Below are 20,377 nucleotides of genomic sequence, written 5' to 3' on the forward strand. Positions count from 1 at the left end.
GGCACAAGAGTCTTTCTGTATCATGCTTCCAAACTGAGACTTACCTGTCCATCCTCAATCTTGGTTTTCGGATAATTCAGAATTAACTTGGTAGCGTGCTCCCATTTTGTGTGTGTGTCTTCCCAGGCCTATAAAGACAAAATAGCAGAAATTTGCGTGGGGAAAAGGAAATGGTGCAAATGTAGAACATATGGCCCACTTGTCAATATCGAAATTTGGCTGTCACAGATGGGAACAGAGGCTCCATTTGTTTTTAACAGAGCTGAATGTCGTTAAGTTTTATTTACAAATACCAAATACTACAGTATGCATTTCAGAGAAAACGTAGTAGACGTAACAGAGATTTTGTAGGTTTACCATTCTATGGTCTTTGCATTTGTGGCAGAGTATACATAATTTGGATCCATAACTAATTAATCTTCTTTTGCTAAAGCTAACACAGCTGGGGACAGTTCTCTAGATGATTACGTCATGGGCACAGTATGTTGGCGCAGAAATGTGTGCCAACACTTGTGGGTTGCCCCCAGCACATCCTTGGGTTCTACTGGTTGTTCATGCAAACAACGCATTTCTCTGTATGTTTCAATGTACATGTGATAAATCCAAATCTGTAATCTGAAACTGATTACATTAGATTCAAACAGGACATATAGCCCTGGCCAACTGTGGCATCCATCTAAACTAATGCTATTTGTTTCTTGCCCTCTATTCCCAGCCTGTTCAAGTGCCTATCTAAATGCCTCTTAAAAGTTGCTATTGTATCTGTTTCTAGCACCTCCCTTGGTAGTGCATTCGAGTGACCTATTGCCCTCTATATTAACAAAAATCTTGCCCTGCAAATCTCTAAAAACTTTCACCCATGCACCTTAAATTTATGCTCTATCACATTTTCATTTCCACACTACGGGAAAAAAATCTACCCTCTATACTGCAGGTCTTTGATAATTTAATATATTAATATTGAGTCACCCCTGAGCCTCCTACACTACAGAGAAAAGAATCCAAGTGGGCTTAACCTTTCCTTGTAGCTTATACATTCCAAACTACGTAACCTCTTCTGCACCCAGAGACTGCAGGTCCTACTTAAAGTGTTGTAAACAGACTGTACACAATATTCCAAATGTGGCCTTAGCAAAATCTTATCCAGCTACAACATGACCTTTCAACTTTAATATTAATTGCTACAACCAATGAAGACAATTGATACATCATCACTGGTTGCTTCTAAGACTTTCACTCAAGTAAGCAGATGCCTTTGGTATAAACTGATAACATTAGCAACTGCAGTTATTGTTCACTTCTATGATAATACACCATTCGCCAAACTTCACTGAGGTATTCAACACTAAGAGAAGGCTTTACCAGCCATTGAAAGGAAAAACCAGAAGAAAGCTAAATGACTCATCCTAAATTTTGAGATAAGTACTACAATTTGCAACTGCTTAAGCATCACTTGCCAAAATGCCAACCGTCAGATGGAACGTGCACAATAGAAAAGGGCATTTTTGCATCTTTATCAAATTAAGGCCAAAATATCTCAAGGTTTACCTCAGTGTTGCCTGCTGTTGGATGCTCTATCCTCCTCAACAATGCCATCACCCGTTTTTGAAGAGCTGCCCGCCCTGTAGAATAGTATTAACAAAAATACATCAGACAAAAAAAATATATAAACAGAAACACTGAGACAAGGAGCCATCAACAGTGATCGGGATCCATTTACTTAACAGCTTCCTAATGTGAAGGGTAACATTCTATTTTAAATTCTCTGAGGTACTGTGGTGTGAGTGTGATATTGGGACTTTTGAGTTCCAACTCATTAGCACTGAAAGCAGAAAGAAGAGCAAGTCTTCAAAAGGATAACAAGAACAAGAAATCACTTCAAAATTTATCTGGCCAGACCAGAATTCGAGGTGAGTGGTCCTGGTTTCCAATCCGGCAGGCTCCCTGCACGCTTTCCATTTATGTCTAGCTAGCAAATCAGCCTCTTAAAAAAACAAGACAAAATGCTAAATTAGACTTGATATTTGCCTTCACACACATTACATAAGGATAGTTCTAGCTGAAAATATAAACGTTATAATAGGAGAGCTCAAAGGTTCATTTCCCAATGAACCAGTAGTATAAAATCAAATCCTGTGCAACACCACTTCCCAGTCTCAAGAGCTATTTCAATCCCTGCTTTCCATTTCCATTCTGCAGCCAGCCTAATTATTATGCTAAATGTTCCACTTTTGACATTTTAGCCATGATTTTTCAACACAGTAACTATCTCATGGACTTGGTCTACTTTTTGTTACTTCAAAAATTTCCAAAAGATTGATCTTTTAGCTTTAAAAGCTACACCAACATTAGAAGACACTGGAGAGGAATGATTTCTCATCATCTCCAGAATCTGCCAATCAGAAGTGTTTGCTAAACACTGGACTTAAATTCAATAGACATTAGGAAACACAGAGTTTAGCCTGATCTACATTTTCCTTCAACATCTATTGCATCAATCCACCTAACTAAAACAAGCCCAATAATTGGGACATGAAAGACACATTAATAAACTATCATTTATTTGTAGGTAAAATGCTGTTTCTTAGACTATCTAAAAGCAGAAAAGAAAATTTTAATTCTTAAGCTATCCAAAACTTCCATCAGCCCAGCCTCCAACACCACCACTCCCAATTTCAATTGCTGGCAGAGAAAATCTCATTCTTGCCACACTGCCTCAAATTTCAAGTAACATCTTCATTGTTAAAAGTAATTTAACATACAGGATAGCAGAAGATCCAATGGAGTAAACGTTGGTAATTTTAAACAATTTAACGGAATTTGGATATCAAGTTGAGCTGTAAGTAGACGGTCGTTAATCATTAAATCTACCTGTTGACATCATATTGCTGACTGATGCAAACTCCATGAAAGTGTTATAATTTGGGAGGATGCTTTGGACAGGCACATCATCAACTCCACACCTAATATCAGCTTCTTCACAAAGGTGCCGGAAACATGACATGGATACAAGAACTGCTTCTATGTCGGGACTCCAGAGGAACATGTAGAGTGCCACCTCCAGTTTCGTCTGTGCCTGACGACAAATGGGGATCCCACTGCCAAGTGTGGCACTCTCCTATGTATAGAACAAAATCAAAGAAATAAACAAAATAGCCGCAAATTAGTTCAAGCAGATTTTAAAAATGCAACAATATTCAATGCATATAGCTTCCAACAAGACTTAATATTCCAAGCACATTACAACAGAATATTAACATTTAATCCAGTTACAGCAGAATACAAACATACGGCAAGGTACACTATATTCTTTCACAATTCTATTTTCAGTGTTCACTGATTTTGGGAAATCAGGAATTTATATAAAAAAAAATTTCTCCATCATAAGTGTGATAAAAATAGAGTCACAGAAAACTACAGCACATAAACAGGCCCTTCAGCCCATCTAGTCCATGCCGAGCTTGGCACGTCGGCCTACACCCAGGCCATAGCCCTCCATACCCTTCCCATTCACGTACCTATTCAAATTTCTCTTAAGTGTTGAACTCGAAACAAGAATCCACTGGCAGCTCATTCCACACTCTCTCCACCCTCTGAGCGATAAGTTCACCCTCATGTTCCACTTAAACAGTTCACCTTTCACCCTTAACCCATAACCTCTAGTTCTAGTCTCACTCAACATCAGTAGAAAAAGCCTGCTTGCATTTACCCTATCTATACCCCTCATAATTTTGTATACCTCTTATCAAATTTCCTCTCATCCTTCTACTTTCCAGGGAATAAAGTTCTAACTTATTCAACCTTTCCCAATAACTCAGGTCCTCAAGTCCTGGCAATGTTCACATAAGTTTGCCCTGTACTCTTTCAATCTTTCCTGTAGGTAGGTTCTCTAAATTACACCTCATCAACATCTTATGCAACTTTAACATAACATCCCATTCCTAAGTACTTGGAAATGCTTTGGTGTCTTGACAAAGTGAGGCTATAAAAGGAAAAGACTACTTTTACAAGTTCCTACTGAATAAGCACATTATGCATAATATTTTGTGAAGGAGGTGCAGCAGGTTAGAAGCTCAGAATCAAAAGCCTGAGAAAGTTCTTGGCCTTTATAGATAGTAAAGTTACACTATTAAGCAGAATCAAATGACAAATTTAATTTTATTACCTTCTTCGTTAAGGAGGTCACATAAAATCTATAACAGCTCCCAAAAGTAGCCATACCATTTTTGTTCTGAAAGTGATTTTCAGTTTTGCACCTACCCAGGAGAGCAACCACATTGCTGCTGCAGTACTGGAACATTTTGCTTGCAATACTATACCAGGCATTAAAATGAGATCATTGACAAGACCTGTCATTTTTCCTCTTAACCCTAAAATAAAGTCAATTTACTGCAAATAATAAAAACAAAAAAACATAGATGTGGGAAGTCTGAAATGAAAACACAAAATGCTGGAAACACTCAGCAGGTCAGGTATCATTCAGTTTTGATGCAGCGACTATAAACTGAGATATTAACTTCATTTGCAATACGTTGGTTGACCCACTGAGTGTTTCCACCATTTTCCTACTTATTTCGTTTTACTTTTAACACTTAAAAAGTTCTCCTATCACTCCATTCTAAATTTATGCACTAAAATCAACTTTTTGTTCCGTTATGTCTTGTTCAAATTGAAACAGAGTTCAATTTATGATTTTCTTGTGAATGCTGCTTACAATATGTGAGGCTTCGTGTCTGTGAGATTTTTATTGCACATGTGTATATGACAATAAATTGGACTTCCACGTTGACTAATAATAAACCAATTATCATGAATACAGTAGCTGCAAAGAGGTTGACGGTAAGCCTTTATGAAGTTGCCCACTGTCACCGACGGCTCAATAAAGGAAACAGGCAGATCATCTTGGTGAGTACTGCCTTCAATCCTAGTTATCAATGTTCATCACCATTGATGATGAGTAACTCATACTTGACTGGGGAAGTAGGGTTACAATAAAATAAAACTGTGAAGGGTGATCACCAATCAGACCCTCAAAAACTACCTTCTCCATCAAATACCATCAACTTATTTACCAAAGTCAATAGAGTTGCAGATAACAATCGAATAGACCACTGAAAACCTTCCTGATGCAGTAAATCTTATATCCTCAGAGTACAGTGAAAGAGTACCTACACAGATTACTTAACTTTCCTTTACTTAAAACTATCAAACCAATAATAATTATTTTGCAACAAAGATCTACATTTTTACATGTATCAGGACTTCATTCTTTCACGGGGGTAGGACAATGGTGTATAATTTTCTTTGCCCAAAATAATCGCTATTACATCACAGAAAGTATTACCTTATTCTTCAAAAGAAACTTATTCCGACAAATAAGAATCTCCCGCAACCACTTGAGAATTTCTGTGCTGTTCAGCACTTGATGAGCAATCAATTTCTTACAGATGAAGAACAGAACCTGAGAGCTTTCAACACAAAATAGAGTAATTATGAAAAAAAGAGATCAGAGTTTCAGATAGATTCTTGGCGCTAGGCAGAGAGAAATGACAGTTCTACTGGGCTGAGAACTGAAATTGCATGCAGGGATGCCAGGTAATTAGGAAAGCTAATGGAATATTGACACTTTAGTTCACAGGCCACTGGCAAAACTGCACAAAGTTTTGGTCCCATACTCTAGAAACAACATGTCTGCATTGGAGACAGTGCAGGAACAATCCACTAGGTTGACTTAGTGCATGGATTTACAGGAAAGATACTAGCATGGATAAAAGATTGACTGAGTGGCAGGAGGGCTATGGGTAACCCTAGGTAATTTTGAAAGTAAGTACATGTTTGGCACAAGATTGTGGGCCAAAGGGCCTGTACTGTGCTGTAGGTTTTCTACGTTTCTATGAGTGAGAATAAAGAGGGCCTTTCCTGGTTGGCTGCCGGTGACAAGCAGTGTTCCACGGGAGTCACTTCTTTTTACCTAGTGTCAGTGATTTTGACGACGAAATTGATGGCTTTGTAGACAAATTTGTGGACGATATGAAGGTAGGCGAAGGGGCAGGTAGTGTTGAGGAAGCAGGGAGTCTGCAGAAGGACTTACACACAGATTTGGAGAATGGGCAAAGAAGTGGCAGAAGGTACACAGTGTAGGGAAGTGTATGGTCATGCATTCTGGTATAAGGAATCAAGGTGCAACAATTTTCAAAACAGGTAGAAAATTCAAAAATAGATGTAATGCTCAGGCTTTATAAGACATTGGTCGGAGTATTGAGAACAGTTTTAGGTCCCTTAGCTAAGAAAGGATGTATTGGCATTGGGGAACGTTCTGCTTTGAAACTGCAAAACATAAAACTAATTGAAAGAAAAACACAATGAGATCAGGACAAACGTGTACTCTCTGATATTTTTTAGCGAGATGAACACGTATGACGTGACAATGTGGTGACATATGCCATTAATGTACTTTTACATATAACCTGTAACGAATTATGTGAACAACAAAGAATGCTGAATTAAACAATATATTTACATTATTACTCAAATGTTACTGAAACATTAAATACAAAATGGAGAGAGCCCAGAGGAGGCTCACGAGAATGATCCCAGGAATGTCAGGGTTAACAGTCAGTGTCAGTGTTTGATGGCTCTAGGCCTGTACCTGCTGGAGCTTATAAGACAGAGTTGGAGGGGTGGGGGGGGGAGATCTCCTTGAAAGTTATCAAATACTGAAAGGTCTAAATAGATTGTACATGGAGAGGATGTTTCCTATAGTGGGGCAGCTTTGGACCAGAGGGCACAGCCTCCGATTCGAAAGATGTCCCTTTAGAACAGAGATGAGGAAGAATTTCTATAGCCAGAAGGTGGTGAATCAAGGAATTCATTGCCATCCATAGATGGCTATGGAGGCCAAGTCATTGGGTATATTTAAAGCACAGGTTGATAGTTTCTTGATTAGTAAGGTTATGGGAATGTGGCTGAGAAGGATAATAAATTAGCCATGATGGAACGGTGGAGCAGACTCAATGGGCCAAATGGCCTAATTCTGTTCCTACCGTATGTCTTATGGTGTTATGATCTTACTCACAATAAAAATGTTGGTGCTCCTAACGAACACCAACTTCAACACATGTACTACATTGTGAAAAAGGAATGGTGACAAAGCAGAATTTGGTATATGAATACATAGAGATTTACCTTATATCCCAGAAGGTTGCTATTGGTGCATCTGGGTTCCATAACCCTATGTTTTCTGGTTGATGAAGAACCAACAAGGCCTAGAAATAGAAATTGTAAGAAAAATTTATCCGAGAGCAAATAGAAACTTGGCACAATGCCCAAAAATGCTTTTGATCAAATCTCTTTTTTCCAATAATCAATCAACAAATTAATATCTCAAGTCATAAATTTTCATTGTAGTAATGTTCTGATAATAGAGCTACTTTTCTTTGGACATAGTGGATAGATACTTCAGGATTGCCATTTAAGTATACATAATGTACAAGGAAGGAATTAAATGTTGGAAATGCAAAGTAGTTCTATTGGCAATATGAAAAGATAGTGATATTCTGGATAAAATTCTTCCCCAAAACTGTAAACAAAAGACAGCAAAATAAAACAGTTTTAATGAAACATCCAATGTGATTGATCAGAAATTAAGCTCTCCTCCTCGCTGACAATCAATACAAGCACAACTCAATGATGCCCACTGCTGTACTCTCTCTCTCTCTCTCTCTCTCCAGTCATGAGTGTGAGGCTAATCACAGCTCAAATGCCATCTACCAATTAACCAATTACATCACTACTGTTAGCAAAATCTCAAAAGGCAACGAGGAGGCCTTCAGGAGTGAGCTAGATTGGCTGATTGAGTCATGTCACCTCAATATATTTACATTCAACATCAGCAAGACCAAGGAATTGAATGTGGACTTCAGGAAAGGGAAGTTGGAAAAACATACACCAGTTCTCATTGAGTGGTCATGAGCAGCTTCCCTGGTGTCAGGATCTCTGGGGATCTATACTGAGCCCAACACATTGAATAAGGGGCTGTACTTCATTCAGAATTTCAAGAGATTAGGGATCTTACTGAAGATTCTTACAAATGTCTATAGATATATGGTGGAGAGCATCACCGCCTGGTATGGAAGTTCCAATGTGCAGGATCAAAAGTTGCAGTTTCAGTTAGCTCCATCACAAGCACAACCATCCCCACCATCAAAGATATCCTCAAAAGGTGGTGCCTCCCAAAGGACAATAAATGAAGGTTAATGATAATAAACCTGACTCTGATTCTGTTTCTGAATTAATGCTCTCACCTCCATGGCTTCCTGTGCTATCTCAGGCATGCTCGTCTGCGGAACCAGCTGAACTAGACCAGTTATCAGCTCAGCAGTGCTGTTCTGGATTTCATGTCCAAGCTTCCCTGGATTCTGCACAGCACAAAAATCATTTTTGAGTGTTCAAAAGATGAAATGGAAAACAAAAAAAGAAATCTAGCTGTGCAAATTTAACATTCATACAGCAAATATCATTTCGTTTTTAAATTGGAGATCTCATGAACTTGAAACCTGAAGATATTCTTTATTCATCGGTTTGTAGGGAATATCTTCATATTGCCATTCAGAGCCTTTAAGGGTTAAGTTACACATTGTAATCAAATTAAATAAAGCCACAACACATAAGACACTTGAGTATTTGCATTAACTTCAACCAGAAGGAAAATGACTCGGATCATATGTTTTCAAGAATTATGCGACATGATAGAAAATACATACTTCAACTAGGTAACTACAAAAAATGCTTGAAAATCATAGAAAGTTTGTTTTAAAATACAAATTCAAGTTTCTTTATATTGTTGTCTTTGCCAGCTATTAGAAGTCATCTCCTGCAATTTATAGTGTTGATGAATCACTATATTGCATCATTAAAACTTACAAATAGCATCAGCAAATTACTAAAATTGGCATCCTTTCTTCCAAACTATTGATCGATATTGTTACCTTTACTAGAATAGATTTATTAATTAATCGCAAAATTGTAGTGGCTTGGCAGTTACAATCATCTTCATGGCCCCTCCAACACTTACACTTACATGCAACATAAGTTTTGGGTCTCCGTGAATTAATTTCACAATGGCCAACAGTAAAAACTTATAACTTCGAGTTTCCGAGTCTGTTGGTTTTTCTTTAAATTTAAGGCTTGTCATTTTTTCCTTGAATGTAAGACTCTGAAATAAATTTTTGAAAAGAGGGAAATGAAAATAAACAAGATAGCTCAGTTGATCATCTAAATAAAATACTGCTCTGGTTTTGAATGTACCAAAGATCTGATTTGTATGTTAACACTAGCATCTATGGACGTACATACATATATATGTGTGCACAACTTATTAAAAACACTATGTACATTAAAAAACAATTATAAAACAATGAAACAAAATGCAAAACATTAGTAAATGCATGGCAGAAAAGGAGCTGTTTAAATTTAACCAGATTTTTTTTCAATAATTAAGATTTTATTTGAGAAGGTGGATGCATGCTACGTGTTCATACCTAGATAGATTACATTGTGTTTACTAATGTAACTAAGCACAGAAAAGTCAGTGGTCTAATTGCTTTTCTGTGGTAGTTACTATGATTCATACTTACAGCAACAGAAGCCCACTGCCATGCAAAACAGTGACTGGTTGGCGTCTGATCATGTGAGCGACAGCAGCCAATAAGCACAGAAAATAAAGCAGAAGACAAAGCACCACCAATCAATGTCAGAGTAGCCATGTTAAACAGCTGCTACCTAACCGAACAGGTGACACTAAACATATAGTTACAAATGGGTTATGAAATGAAAGATTTTGCATGTTTATAAATGCCCCTTCCCTCCCCATAAACTATATCGGAATACTCCAATCTACCTATATCCAATGTATTCCACACTCTTAGAAACCTCAGAAAACTGAGTGACAACATTACTTCATCCAATTAATGTGTACAACAGAAAAGAAACACTACTATTAACAGCTTTCAGTTAAACAACAAACTAAAAGCTCAAAAGGCTCCGTAAACTTATCCATGTGCTCCCATCTAGTAATAATCCTTTACATGTATTTCTGAAAATAAGTCACTTTTTCTCTCCCTAATCTACAAAGGGGCATCGTGGTCTAAAGCTAAATTTAGCACAATGGGTATTGAAAATCTAAAATACCAGTGATAGACAAGCACAAAAATTTACCTGTTCCATCCAGTTGTGTAGTACCAATTCAACACCAATGTGTAAAAAAGACTACAGTGTAAAACAAACACACACAGAGCAGGTGTCCAATGTGAAAAAATTGTAAACATCAAATATCCATACTACAAGTTATTACAAGGTTAAAAGCTATTGCTCCGATCATTTCTTTCTGTCCAATACTTCTTAATGCCCAGCTACGGAATCGTGACAATTTTCAGGGTCAGTAAAGAATAGGAAAAAATAGATTTGTGTCCAAAAAGCTAAAACACTTGAATGATTTGTATAAATGGAAGTGCTACTTGGATGAAATCTTTTATCCTGATCAGTATGAAACCGCGGGTCTGATGAAGACATGATGCATTTCATTTTGTGAAATGATATAATGGGGGTGAAGCTTCATTGGTCACTTCTGCAATGGATTACAAGATCCATGGCCTCTGCAACCAAGTGCAGAAAAATATCCTGACTTGCAGACAGTACCTGATTTTCAAACTGCTTCGTTGAATGAAGCAATCAAAGTATCTGTATTTTAGAACGGGAACGTGATCACGTGTTTGGAACTAATCAATGCTTTTATTATCATATTTTTATAGTTACACTTAAATGCATTATCTTGGCTAAGTTAACTATAAGTTGAGTACTCCTTTTCCGAAAATCCAAAATCCGAAAACCTCCGAAATCCGAAATTTTTTGAGCACTGTCATGATATCACAAATGCAAAATTCCACAAGGCACTGGGAAAGTTTCCAGGTGATGCACAGGTTTCTGTGCACTAGAGACGGTCCTGAGAAGTGACCTCACATACGTAATGAACAGAAGAATGAAAAATAGAAAAACACTGTGTAAAAAATGGATTTGTCAGCATTGGAGTGAACACATGGTGCTTAACGGTATGCTGATCATGAAACAAGCAAAGAACGAAATGAAAATTGAAGGTAATTGTGAATATTCAGCAAGGTAATTGCAAAAATTTAAGAAAAGAATTTTTTAATGTTTTGTGGTAATAACATGTCTGCAGACCATGAAGCAGCAGAGAAATCCATTAATGAGTTTGCCAGGAACATCGCTGATGAAAATCTAACACAAGAACAAGTCTAAAATACTGATTGCTTTTATACTTTTCATAAAAACTACAAAGGCAAGTACAAATACAGTGTACTGCAACCTTTTAATCAAAACAATTGTAGGTGGAGACTGAAAGCCTGCCATCGTCTGTTGTTATTCAACAGCTGACTCAGGCGTTCTCCCGATGCTGATGCACCGCTTTTGTTACCTTGTACACATTATTTTCATTATATTTATGGTATGTAATCATTTTTACTGTTAAGAACATATATGTGATGCACATATGTATCACACACATGTAAGTATAAGAGAAAGACAGCTTACTGGTAGCACATAATTTCAGAGTCAGAAATGATGGCTATCTCATCATATATTCCAAAATCTGAAAAAATCTGCAATCCAAAACACTTCCGACCCCAAGCATTTCGGATAAGGGGTACTCAACCTGTACCTTCTACTACATTTAATTTCTATTGAACCACACTTTTATAATTTATTTCATGATGGGCTTTTGTAACTAAACATTCAGTGCGGTATGCACTGTCAGAAAATGCCTCATCTTTGACCTCCAGTAAAAAAGAGCCAGCGTTTCATAAATAAAAACTTGTACCATACTTTCACAAGAAATTGGCCCAGTTGTTTGCTAAAATGATCAGGGTTTTTTAATGTTGGTTTTAAGATTTTGCTTTAAACAGACTTAAACATTTAAAAGAGCAAGAATCATTAACATCTACGCCAGTACAGTACAGGTATTTGTATTTGTCTATCCCTATTCAAAAAGGCTCTGCAAAACTAAAACTAAAAATTTTCTCTTCTCTCAAAATTATTTCTCTTGTACAAGCCTAATTATACAGAAAACATCTGTAAATATTAACTTTCTGCTGCACCTCCATTTATTCCTATACAATTCAATAACTGCTCTGAGATTTTAAAAAAATCTTCACCACAGAAAAAGGAGAATCCAATGATCCATTCAATATTAGTTATTTGAAATCTTATTTTCTAACTCTTGCAAATGTGTAAGTTCATACAGTGGATTCTGGTTAATTGGGCCATCTGTTAATCGTGGCAACCACTTATCTGGGACAACTCTTATAGAACTAAAACTAATGAAGAAAATAGCTGGATTACCTTTGTTTATTTGTGAAACCCTGCCAGTTAACTGGGGCAAGAGACCATTGCCGAAGTTTCTAAAACTACCGTCAGTCGTGGGCACTGTGTCCAGTTTTGAAAACAGCATCAGTTGTGTGTGTTGGTGTTCAAAAATCAGCGATTTTTGTCACTGACAGTTGGTGAGAAATAAGCATTAAGACAATTCAGGACTACTTTGCTCACTCCCTTTTCAAGCAGTCAGGCTTGGAAATGCCAGAAATGAAACTGAAATGATATCACTACTTCAACAAGTTAGAAACTATGAAGAATTTAAAGGTATCGACAATGATCTTGAATAATGCAATGAAAATGAAGGTTTGGAGGATGCAATTGTCAAAAACATTGTATGAAAGCAGTCCAATATCTGCTTGAAATGTCTGATTTTGTTCTTTTACATCAATCAAAAGAACACAACAGCATACTCTGGATGAATTCCTCTCTCAATAACTTTTAGGAACTAATACATAGCTTTATGGTTCTGTATTGGTAGTGTTCTGATTTGTTCTGTATTTCATTTAAGTACATAATTTCTTACTCACTTAAATGGCTATGTCCTTTTTTATATCTTTTTAATTATTTCCATGAAACTTCAGCTAATTGGAGCAGCCACTTAACATACAGGTCCCGAAATGTCCTAATTAATCGGAATCCACTGTACATATACATATATTTGTGAAGACATGGTTCAAAATAATATTATGCTAGAAACTATATCTCAGACAAACAGATATGAAAAAACTGCAGAAATGGTATAATGGAAACATTCAAATAATCCAACAAGGTACCAATTACTAGGCGTACCGTTGTCAAACGCAAGGGAGTGTGCGTGCTGCAACTCTGCATCACCCTATTCAGAGTTTCGGCCAGCATGCCTCTGAGCTCTCCTGAGTAACAGTACACAGCATCGATCTTGGGCCACCAATCAACTGCAGACTTAAGATGCAAGGAATAGAAAGGATAAAATATGAGACACATTTCATTTAAACATACTCCAATTCAATAATCTGGCATCTATTCACAGTAAATTGAGTGTTAATATACCATTCCATTACCATCCAGAAGAGGGCAGAGAGTCTGCACACCTTGAAATAACATGTTCCATGCACATTTCTATAACATATCATTCTATCTTCAGAGACTTTAAAGTTCAAAAGCTCAATGTAATTTCATTAACAAAGTACATACATGCCACCTTATCATACGCTATCTGTATATGATTACATATACAATCAGTAAAAAAAAATACTGATGCCATATTACTTGCAATTTTGAGCTGCAAGCATCCTCCCCTTTAAGAACTGGGAGTGGACGAATATTACAAAGAAAACCAGTGGCCAGAATTGGATCAAGCTAGAGCGAAACTCAGATCACAGTGATAAAATACAAACATCCTACCTAATTTTGTACTAAGCAGCACTAAGTGAACTTTGTCAATAGATGCCAGGAACTGATACAGCCCACTAATTTAACATGAATGCAGCTTTGTGTAGAAATTTGTCAAATAAATAATTTTTAAAATTATATAATTGAACTTCACTGATGTGCAATAAACTATCCTTCAAGTTTCCAACCGGTTAAGACATGGCAAACAGTATTTTGTTTATATTCAAACTTTCCCGTCACATGAGAAAGTTTTTGAAAGCTATACAAAAACCAAGAGCCAACTATATGCTGTAAAAGTTAATGAATTATAAAGCATGGTGAGACCGCACCTGGAGTATTGTGAGCAGTTTTGGGCCCTTTATCTAAGAAAGGATGTGCTGGCACTGGGGAGGGTCCAGAGGAGGTTCACGAGAGTGGTCCCCATGAATGAAATGGTTAATGTATGAGGAGCATATGACAGCACTGGGCCTATACTCACTGGTGTTCAGAAGACTGAGAGGGGATCTCATTGAAACCTATTGAATGTTGAAGGGCCTAGATAAAGTGAATGCGGAGAGGATTTTTCCAATACTGGGAGTCTAGGAACAGGGGGCACAGACTCAGAACAGATGGACATCTCTTTAGAATAGAGATGAGAAGGAATATTTTTCACTGAAGGTGGTGAATCTGTGCAATTCATTGCCACAGATGGTTCTGGAGGCCAAGTCACTGGGTATATTTACAGTGGAGGTTGATTAGTAAGGGCATCCAAAGTTATGGAGAGAAGACCGGAGACTGGGGTTGAGAGTGATAATAAATCAGTCATGATGGAAAGGTGGAGCCGACTCGATCAGCTGAATGGCCTAATTCTGCTCCTGCGTCTTATGGTCTTAGGAAATCTTTTCCACTATAAAAGATCAGTTAACAGCCTTGTATAGGGTATATGGTGCAGGTAGAAGGAATAGGATAAGGCAAAGTACCTTTAAAAAGTCAGAAGGAGGAAATATACAGAGTAAGTTACACAGCACAGTGGCAGATCCTCAGCCCAACTCATCCATCGCAATCAAGGTGCCTACCTGAGCGAGTCCCATTTACCAGTGTTTGGCATACATCCCTCTGAACCTTTCCAATCTATGTACCCATCCAAATCTCTTTTTAACATTGTAATTCTACCCACCTTTACTCATTCCAGTTCATTCCACATCCTCTACGTGAAAGAACTTACCCGTCAGTTCCTCTCTAAATCTGCTCCTGCTTATCTTCATTCTATGCCCTCAAGTTTTATACACCCCTATCCTGGGAAGAAGACTGTTACCATTTTCACCTTATCTACGCAGTTCGACTTTTTTTTATTCACAGTCACAATCAGGCTGTACTTGAGCAGTGCTGACAGATGAAGAGTGTTGGCAGGCTTAAACCATCCCAGTTCAAAATTCTCTGGAGAGCCGGCAAAAAGAGTAGCAAATGGAAACCGCCAATGGAGAAATATCTGTGGTTTAAACATCTATAGGCTTTTGTTAAACCTTTGAAGCCTTCAGACAACAATAAAATGTTTAAAAGTTTATTGTGCCACAGTAGCTATCTGGTTAGACACACGTGTAATCTGGTTAGAGCGACACGATTACACCTTGTGGCTTTCTGGAGTGCAGAGTTCTATTCTGGTGCTGTCTGTAAGGATTCTGCACGTCCTCCCTGGAGAACGTGTGGGATTTCCCCGGGTGCTCCAGTTTCCTCCCACAGTCTAAAGATATTCCGGTTAGGCTAATTGGTAATTGTAAATTGTCCTGTAATTAGCTTTGGGATAATTGGGATTGTCAGGGATAACGGATGTGGCATGGCTTAAAAGGCAGGAAGAGCTAAAATAAATGTTATTTTCAAAAACTACAGCCCATGGTAATTTAGGGCAATGCCTACTTAGCTATCATGTTACATTTAACATAAGAGCATAATTTTTAGCTCGTTAGAATCAAAAACATTTTTGCCGTCACCTACACTGTGAGTTGTCACTGGATACTGCAGTTCAAGTAAAATATAGGATCTGTTTGTTGTATAAAAAATGGATTTCCATGTAGGGTAATGTAATGGGTGACAGATGACACGTATTGTTCATCAAAGAAACTGGTCTACATTATTCACAAACACCGTCACTGTTTAGCTTGTTCATAATAGAAGTAAAGAGCCACAGCTTTTGCTAAGCACATAAAACAACTCACACTTGTGGTATTCACAAAATCCTACATCCGTAACACATGTAATGGCGCGATACAATTACAGCTCAGGGCTTCAGAGTCAGAGTTCAATTCTGGCACCGTCTGTAAGGAGTTTATACATTCTCCCCTGTGACTACTTTGGGTGTCCTCTGGGTGCTCTGGTTTCCTCCCACCCTCAATATATTTCCCATTTAGTAGGTTAATTGGTCATTGTAAATTGTACTGTGATTAGGCCAGGGTTAAATCAGTGGGTGGCTGGACGGTGCAGCTTGTTGGACCGGAAGAGCCTGTTCTACGCTGTATTTTGAAATAAATAAAAATAAATAGATAAACTCAACATGAAAAAAGTTTCTGATTTCTCTGCACGTTCCACCAGAATAGCAAGAGGTGTTTTTCATTCCCATTCTTAATTTATAACGTTAAGTTTCACCAGTCTATAAAGACATCACAAATATAGTAACTATCACAACCTGCAAGTACATAATGTTTAATATGCCATGACTAAAAGATTAGCTTTACTTGTCACATGTACATCAAAACATCATATAGTGAAGTTCATTGTTTGCATCAAATTAAATCAGCAAGGATTGTGTGGGCAGCCCACAAGTGTCGCCATGCTTGCAATGCCAACATAGTATACACACAATTCACTAAAATACTATCTTTGGAATGTGAGAGGAAACCAGAGCACTTGGAGGAAACTTGCGCAGCCACAGGGAGTATGTACAAATTCCTTACAGACTGCGCCAGGAATCAAAACAGTACCTTAAACCTGCCACGCCATAAATAGTTGCACTAACCACTATGCTACCTGCCACCCATGAAACCTATGGACCTTTTGAGAATACTTAAGGTACCTCTATTACACCCTAAATATTCCCAAAAGGTAATAAATACAGTTACTCTTTGTGTTATAAAGCTTAATATAAAATTTGATTTCTTTTCAAACAAAACAAATTGAGCTTAAGTTTAAGAATTATGAATAATACAAACTGAACAGCATTCATTTACAATTCAACTGTTCTGGAAAAAAAAAGAGAATATATACATGTTAAAATATGACTCTGTCCAATTCTTTCCACAAACAGCATGACTCATGAGACTCTGGCATATATTTACACTTTTTTTTAAATGAAATATCCTTCCCTGGCTGAGGTCAAGGGAAACAACCTTGCAAAGAACCATGAAATTATTCAATTTCCAAATGTGCCCAGAGAAACGATGAATGAATCCTTTAAAAGTGCATGCTCACTATGAGCTCTCTTGTTTACATTTTAAGGTCAGTGAATACTTCCTTAGCAATATTTGAACCTCATTTATACTCCACTTGGATGAAGGACCATCATTAACATTTAGACCACTGAAGAATTTCAGGACAGAGATGCCTCTGCTGAAGGCTTAATTTGGAAAGGCAGAATGTATAAACTCTAATTAACTGACCACAATTGTAACCACAGGTGGGGTTATGATCGCTTTGTCAATAATCATGATAAAGATCAATTCCAGCAAATATTTTTTCTGGGAAAAGAATAATTTCATCTCTTCATAAGTGCTTACCTATTGTATATGTATTAAACATTTGTATTTCAAATTTTTGGTTAGACATTTGGCCCTGGACACACTGGCAAATTTCAGAGAAAACTGAAGGTCTGAGCCTAAAGGTCAGAGTCTGAAGGTAGAGACCCACAGGAGTCAAGAGAGCCCAGGTTACTGGGGTCGGAAATCTGTGTGAGTCTAGAGGTCAAGGTCTGAAGGTGAAACCCGTGATCGGCATCCTAGGATAGAGTTGGAAGCCCAACGTCTGAGTCTGAGAATCCAGGGATAAGGACTGGAGCAACACACATAAAAGTTGCTGGTGAATGCAGCAGGCCAGGCAGCATCTCTAGGAAGAGGTACAGTCGACGTTTCGGGCCGAGACCCTTCGTCAGGACTGGAGGCCTGGTGACAGCCTGTCCTGGGGTTGGAGGCCTATCTGTGTGGGTGGGAGGGGTGGGAAAGGGTTCTGTTTTGTTCTGCTTGTCTTGTTTTGCTTTGGTGTTATTGTTGCTTCATGTGTTGTTCTGCTGAGGGTTGTGGGCATATAATATTGGCCCTGGAATGTGTGGCGACACTTATGGGCTGTCCCCAGCAGATCCTCAGGTGTGCTAGTTGCTAATGCAAACAATGCACTTCACTGTATGTTTCAATGTACACGTAATAAATGGTCTAATCTAAATCTGAATCGAAAGGTTCAATCAAAGAGCAGATGAATCCCTTGGGTCCTTAAAGGCAAGCAGAGTTGGAACTTAAGACTCTGTAGCACATTCAAATTCAGCTGAAAAAAGGTACATTTAAACGAAACAAAGCACCCCAGTTTAACAAAGAAATCCATCTCAAAATCTAATTCAGTGCAACTTTTCATAAAGTAATTTTATATCAGAATGAACACACAAGGGGTTCATTAACATTATCACCTTGACAAAGCACTGAAATGGTTTTCAGAAGTTTGGCTGCAACATTAACATCACAGCCTGGTATGGAAACACCAATGCCTTTGAACAGAAAATCCTAACAAAAAGTAGTGGGTACGACCCAGTCAGTTCCTCGCAAGTAAAACCCTCCCCACCACTAAGTACATCTACACGGAGTCTTGTTGCAGGAAAGCTGCATCCACCTCCCAGGCCGTGTTCTCTTCTCATTGTTGCAATCATGATGAAGGTACAGGAACCTCAGGACTCACATGACCAGGTTCAGGAATAGCTATTACCCCTCATCCATCAGGCTCTGGAACCAAAGGGTTCACTCAACTTCACATATCCCAATCTATGAACTCACTTTCAAAGACTCTTCATCTCACGTTCTCGATATTTATCATTTATTTATTTATTATTAATAATTTTTCTCATTTGTATTTGTACTGCTTTTTGTATTTTGCAAACTCGTTGTCCGCCCTGTTGGGTGCGATCTTTCATTGATTCTATTATGGTTATTAAATTTACTGAGTATGTCTGGAGCAAAACGAATCTCAGGGTTGTAATGTGGTAACATATATGTACTTTGATAATAAATTTACCATTAAAATCTACTTACACAGTACCACAATAACCATTTGCTGCAGCATGATATACTTACGTTAGTAATAATTCTGTGCAATGAATTAACCAACACATAATGAAAAGTTGGAGAAGTTGATGCCAAACAGACCTGTAACAAGACAAGGGACTTAATGTCAGCAAGAGAATGTACAAAATACAATCTGCCAGGTTGCTGCAAACGAAAACCCAGGGTTCAAAAACTAATCAGCCCACCACACTGTTCTTTATGTCCGACATATGCCTGCATTTCATGCCTGGCTCCTAACTGTCTCTCAAGCCGCTTACAAAGGGGAAAAAGTGCTGAAGGCTCACCACTTTATTTGCAGTTCCTGGAAATAATGCTGCCTTTGTATGCCTCAAAATGATATGTAACAGTAGAATAAAGCTAGTCTTCACATTTTATGCATCACTTGAGTATAAAAGCAGATGAATATTATGAGGGGTTTAGATAGGGTAAATGCAAGCAGGCTTTTTCCACTGAGGTTGGGTGAGACTACAACTAGAGGTGATAGGTTAAGGGTGAAAGGTGAAATGTTTAAGGAGAACCTGAAGGGGAACCTCTTCACTCAGAGGATGGCAAGAGTGTGGAACAAGCTGCCAATGAAAATGTTGGACACAGGTTCAATTTCAACATTTAAAACAAATTTGGATAAGCACATGGATGGGAGGGGTATGGAAGGCTATGGTCCAGGTGCAGTTCGACAGGACAAGGCACAGACTGTGCTATTGTGCTCTATGACAATAACTTTACAAAAGCAGCATCTTTAAAAAAAAAACACAGGAGATCTCCCAATATTTCAGCCAGTATTTATCTCACACCCAAATTAAATTAGATAATTCAATAACTTTCATTTATATTCAGTTGGAATTTATTTTTTTCTGTCCACTACTTGTATTCCGCAGACCCATCCTTTGCAGCCATGCTCTTCTTGGCTTGTTCCAATCATTGACAAAACAACGTCAATGGAGCAATTTTGTTCATTTGCTGTCATAAAGCTCGAAGCAAAGTTCAAGTGTACAAGGATTCTGTGTACCTACATGTAGAAAAGTTACCAGTTCAAATTTCACCATGGCTAGGCATGGAAATTGATTTGTTCATTTTCAAATCATATAATCTTGAAAACTGCTGGATCTATCAAAACCTTTTCTTCATCCTTTTGAGTAATCTCCTGATCAGCAGGTAAAACAGATAAATCTGCAAGCCACTTCCACTAATCTTAATCACAACAACCCTCAATATAGATATATGTAGTTAATATGTGTAATTAGTTAACATTTTTGTGTGAAGGCTAATGAAAT

General features: G+C 37.8%; 1 protein-coding gene across 7 annotated transcripts in view; it reads right to left on the reverse strand.

Annotated features, from left to right (window-relative positions):
• nf1a (neurofibromin 1a) overlaps positions 1 to 20,377 on the reverse strand; it is a 374,121-nt gene that overhangs the window by 228,865 nt on the left and 124,879 nt on the right. For all 7 annotated transcript variants that reach the window (XM_072243431.1, XM_072243433.1, XM_072243435.1 and 4 more), the window contains exons 11-19: positions 19,116 to 19,187; positions 13,234 to 13,365; positions 9,080 to 9,214; positions 8,304 to 8,417; positions 7,186 to 7,265; positions 5,345 to 5,468; positions 2,872 to 3,118; positions 1,549 to 1,622; positions 45 to 128 (exon numbers count right to left, since the gene is read on the reverse strand). In XM_072243431.1, the coding sequence (XP_072099532.1) occupies positions 45 to 128; positions 1,549 to 1,622; positions 2,872 to 3,118; positions 5,345 to 5,468; positions 7,186 to 7,265; positions 8,304 to 8,417; positions 9,080 to 9,214; positions 13,234 to 13,365; positions 19,116 to 19,187 (1,062 nt within the window). The remainder of the gene's footprint in view (positions 1 to 44; positions 129 to 1,548; positions 1,623 to 2,871; positions 3,119 to 5,344; positions 5,469 to 7,185; positions 7,266 to 8,303; positions 8,418 to 9,079; positions 9,215 to 13,233; positions 13,366 to 19,115; positions 19,188 to 20,377) is intronic.

Source organism: Mobula birostris, chromosome 25, assembly GCF_030028105.1.
Source record: "Mobula birostris isolate sMobBir1 chromosome 25, sMobBir1.hap1, whole genome shotgun sequence".
NCBI classification, from domain to species: domain Eukaryota; kingdom Metazoa; phylum Chordata; class Chondrichthyes; order Myliobatiformes; family Myliobatidae; genus Mobula; species Mobula birostris.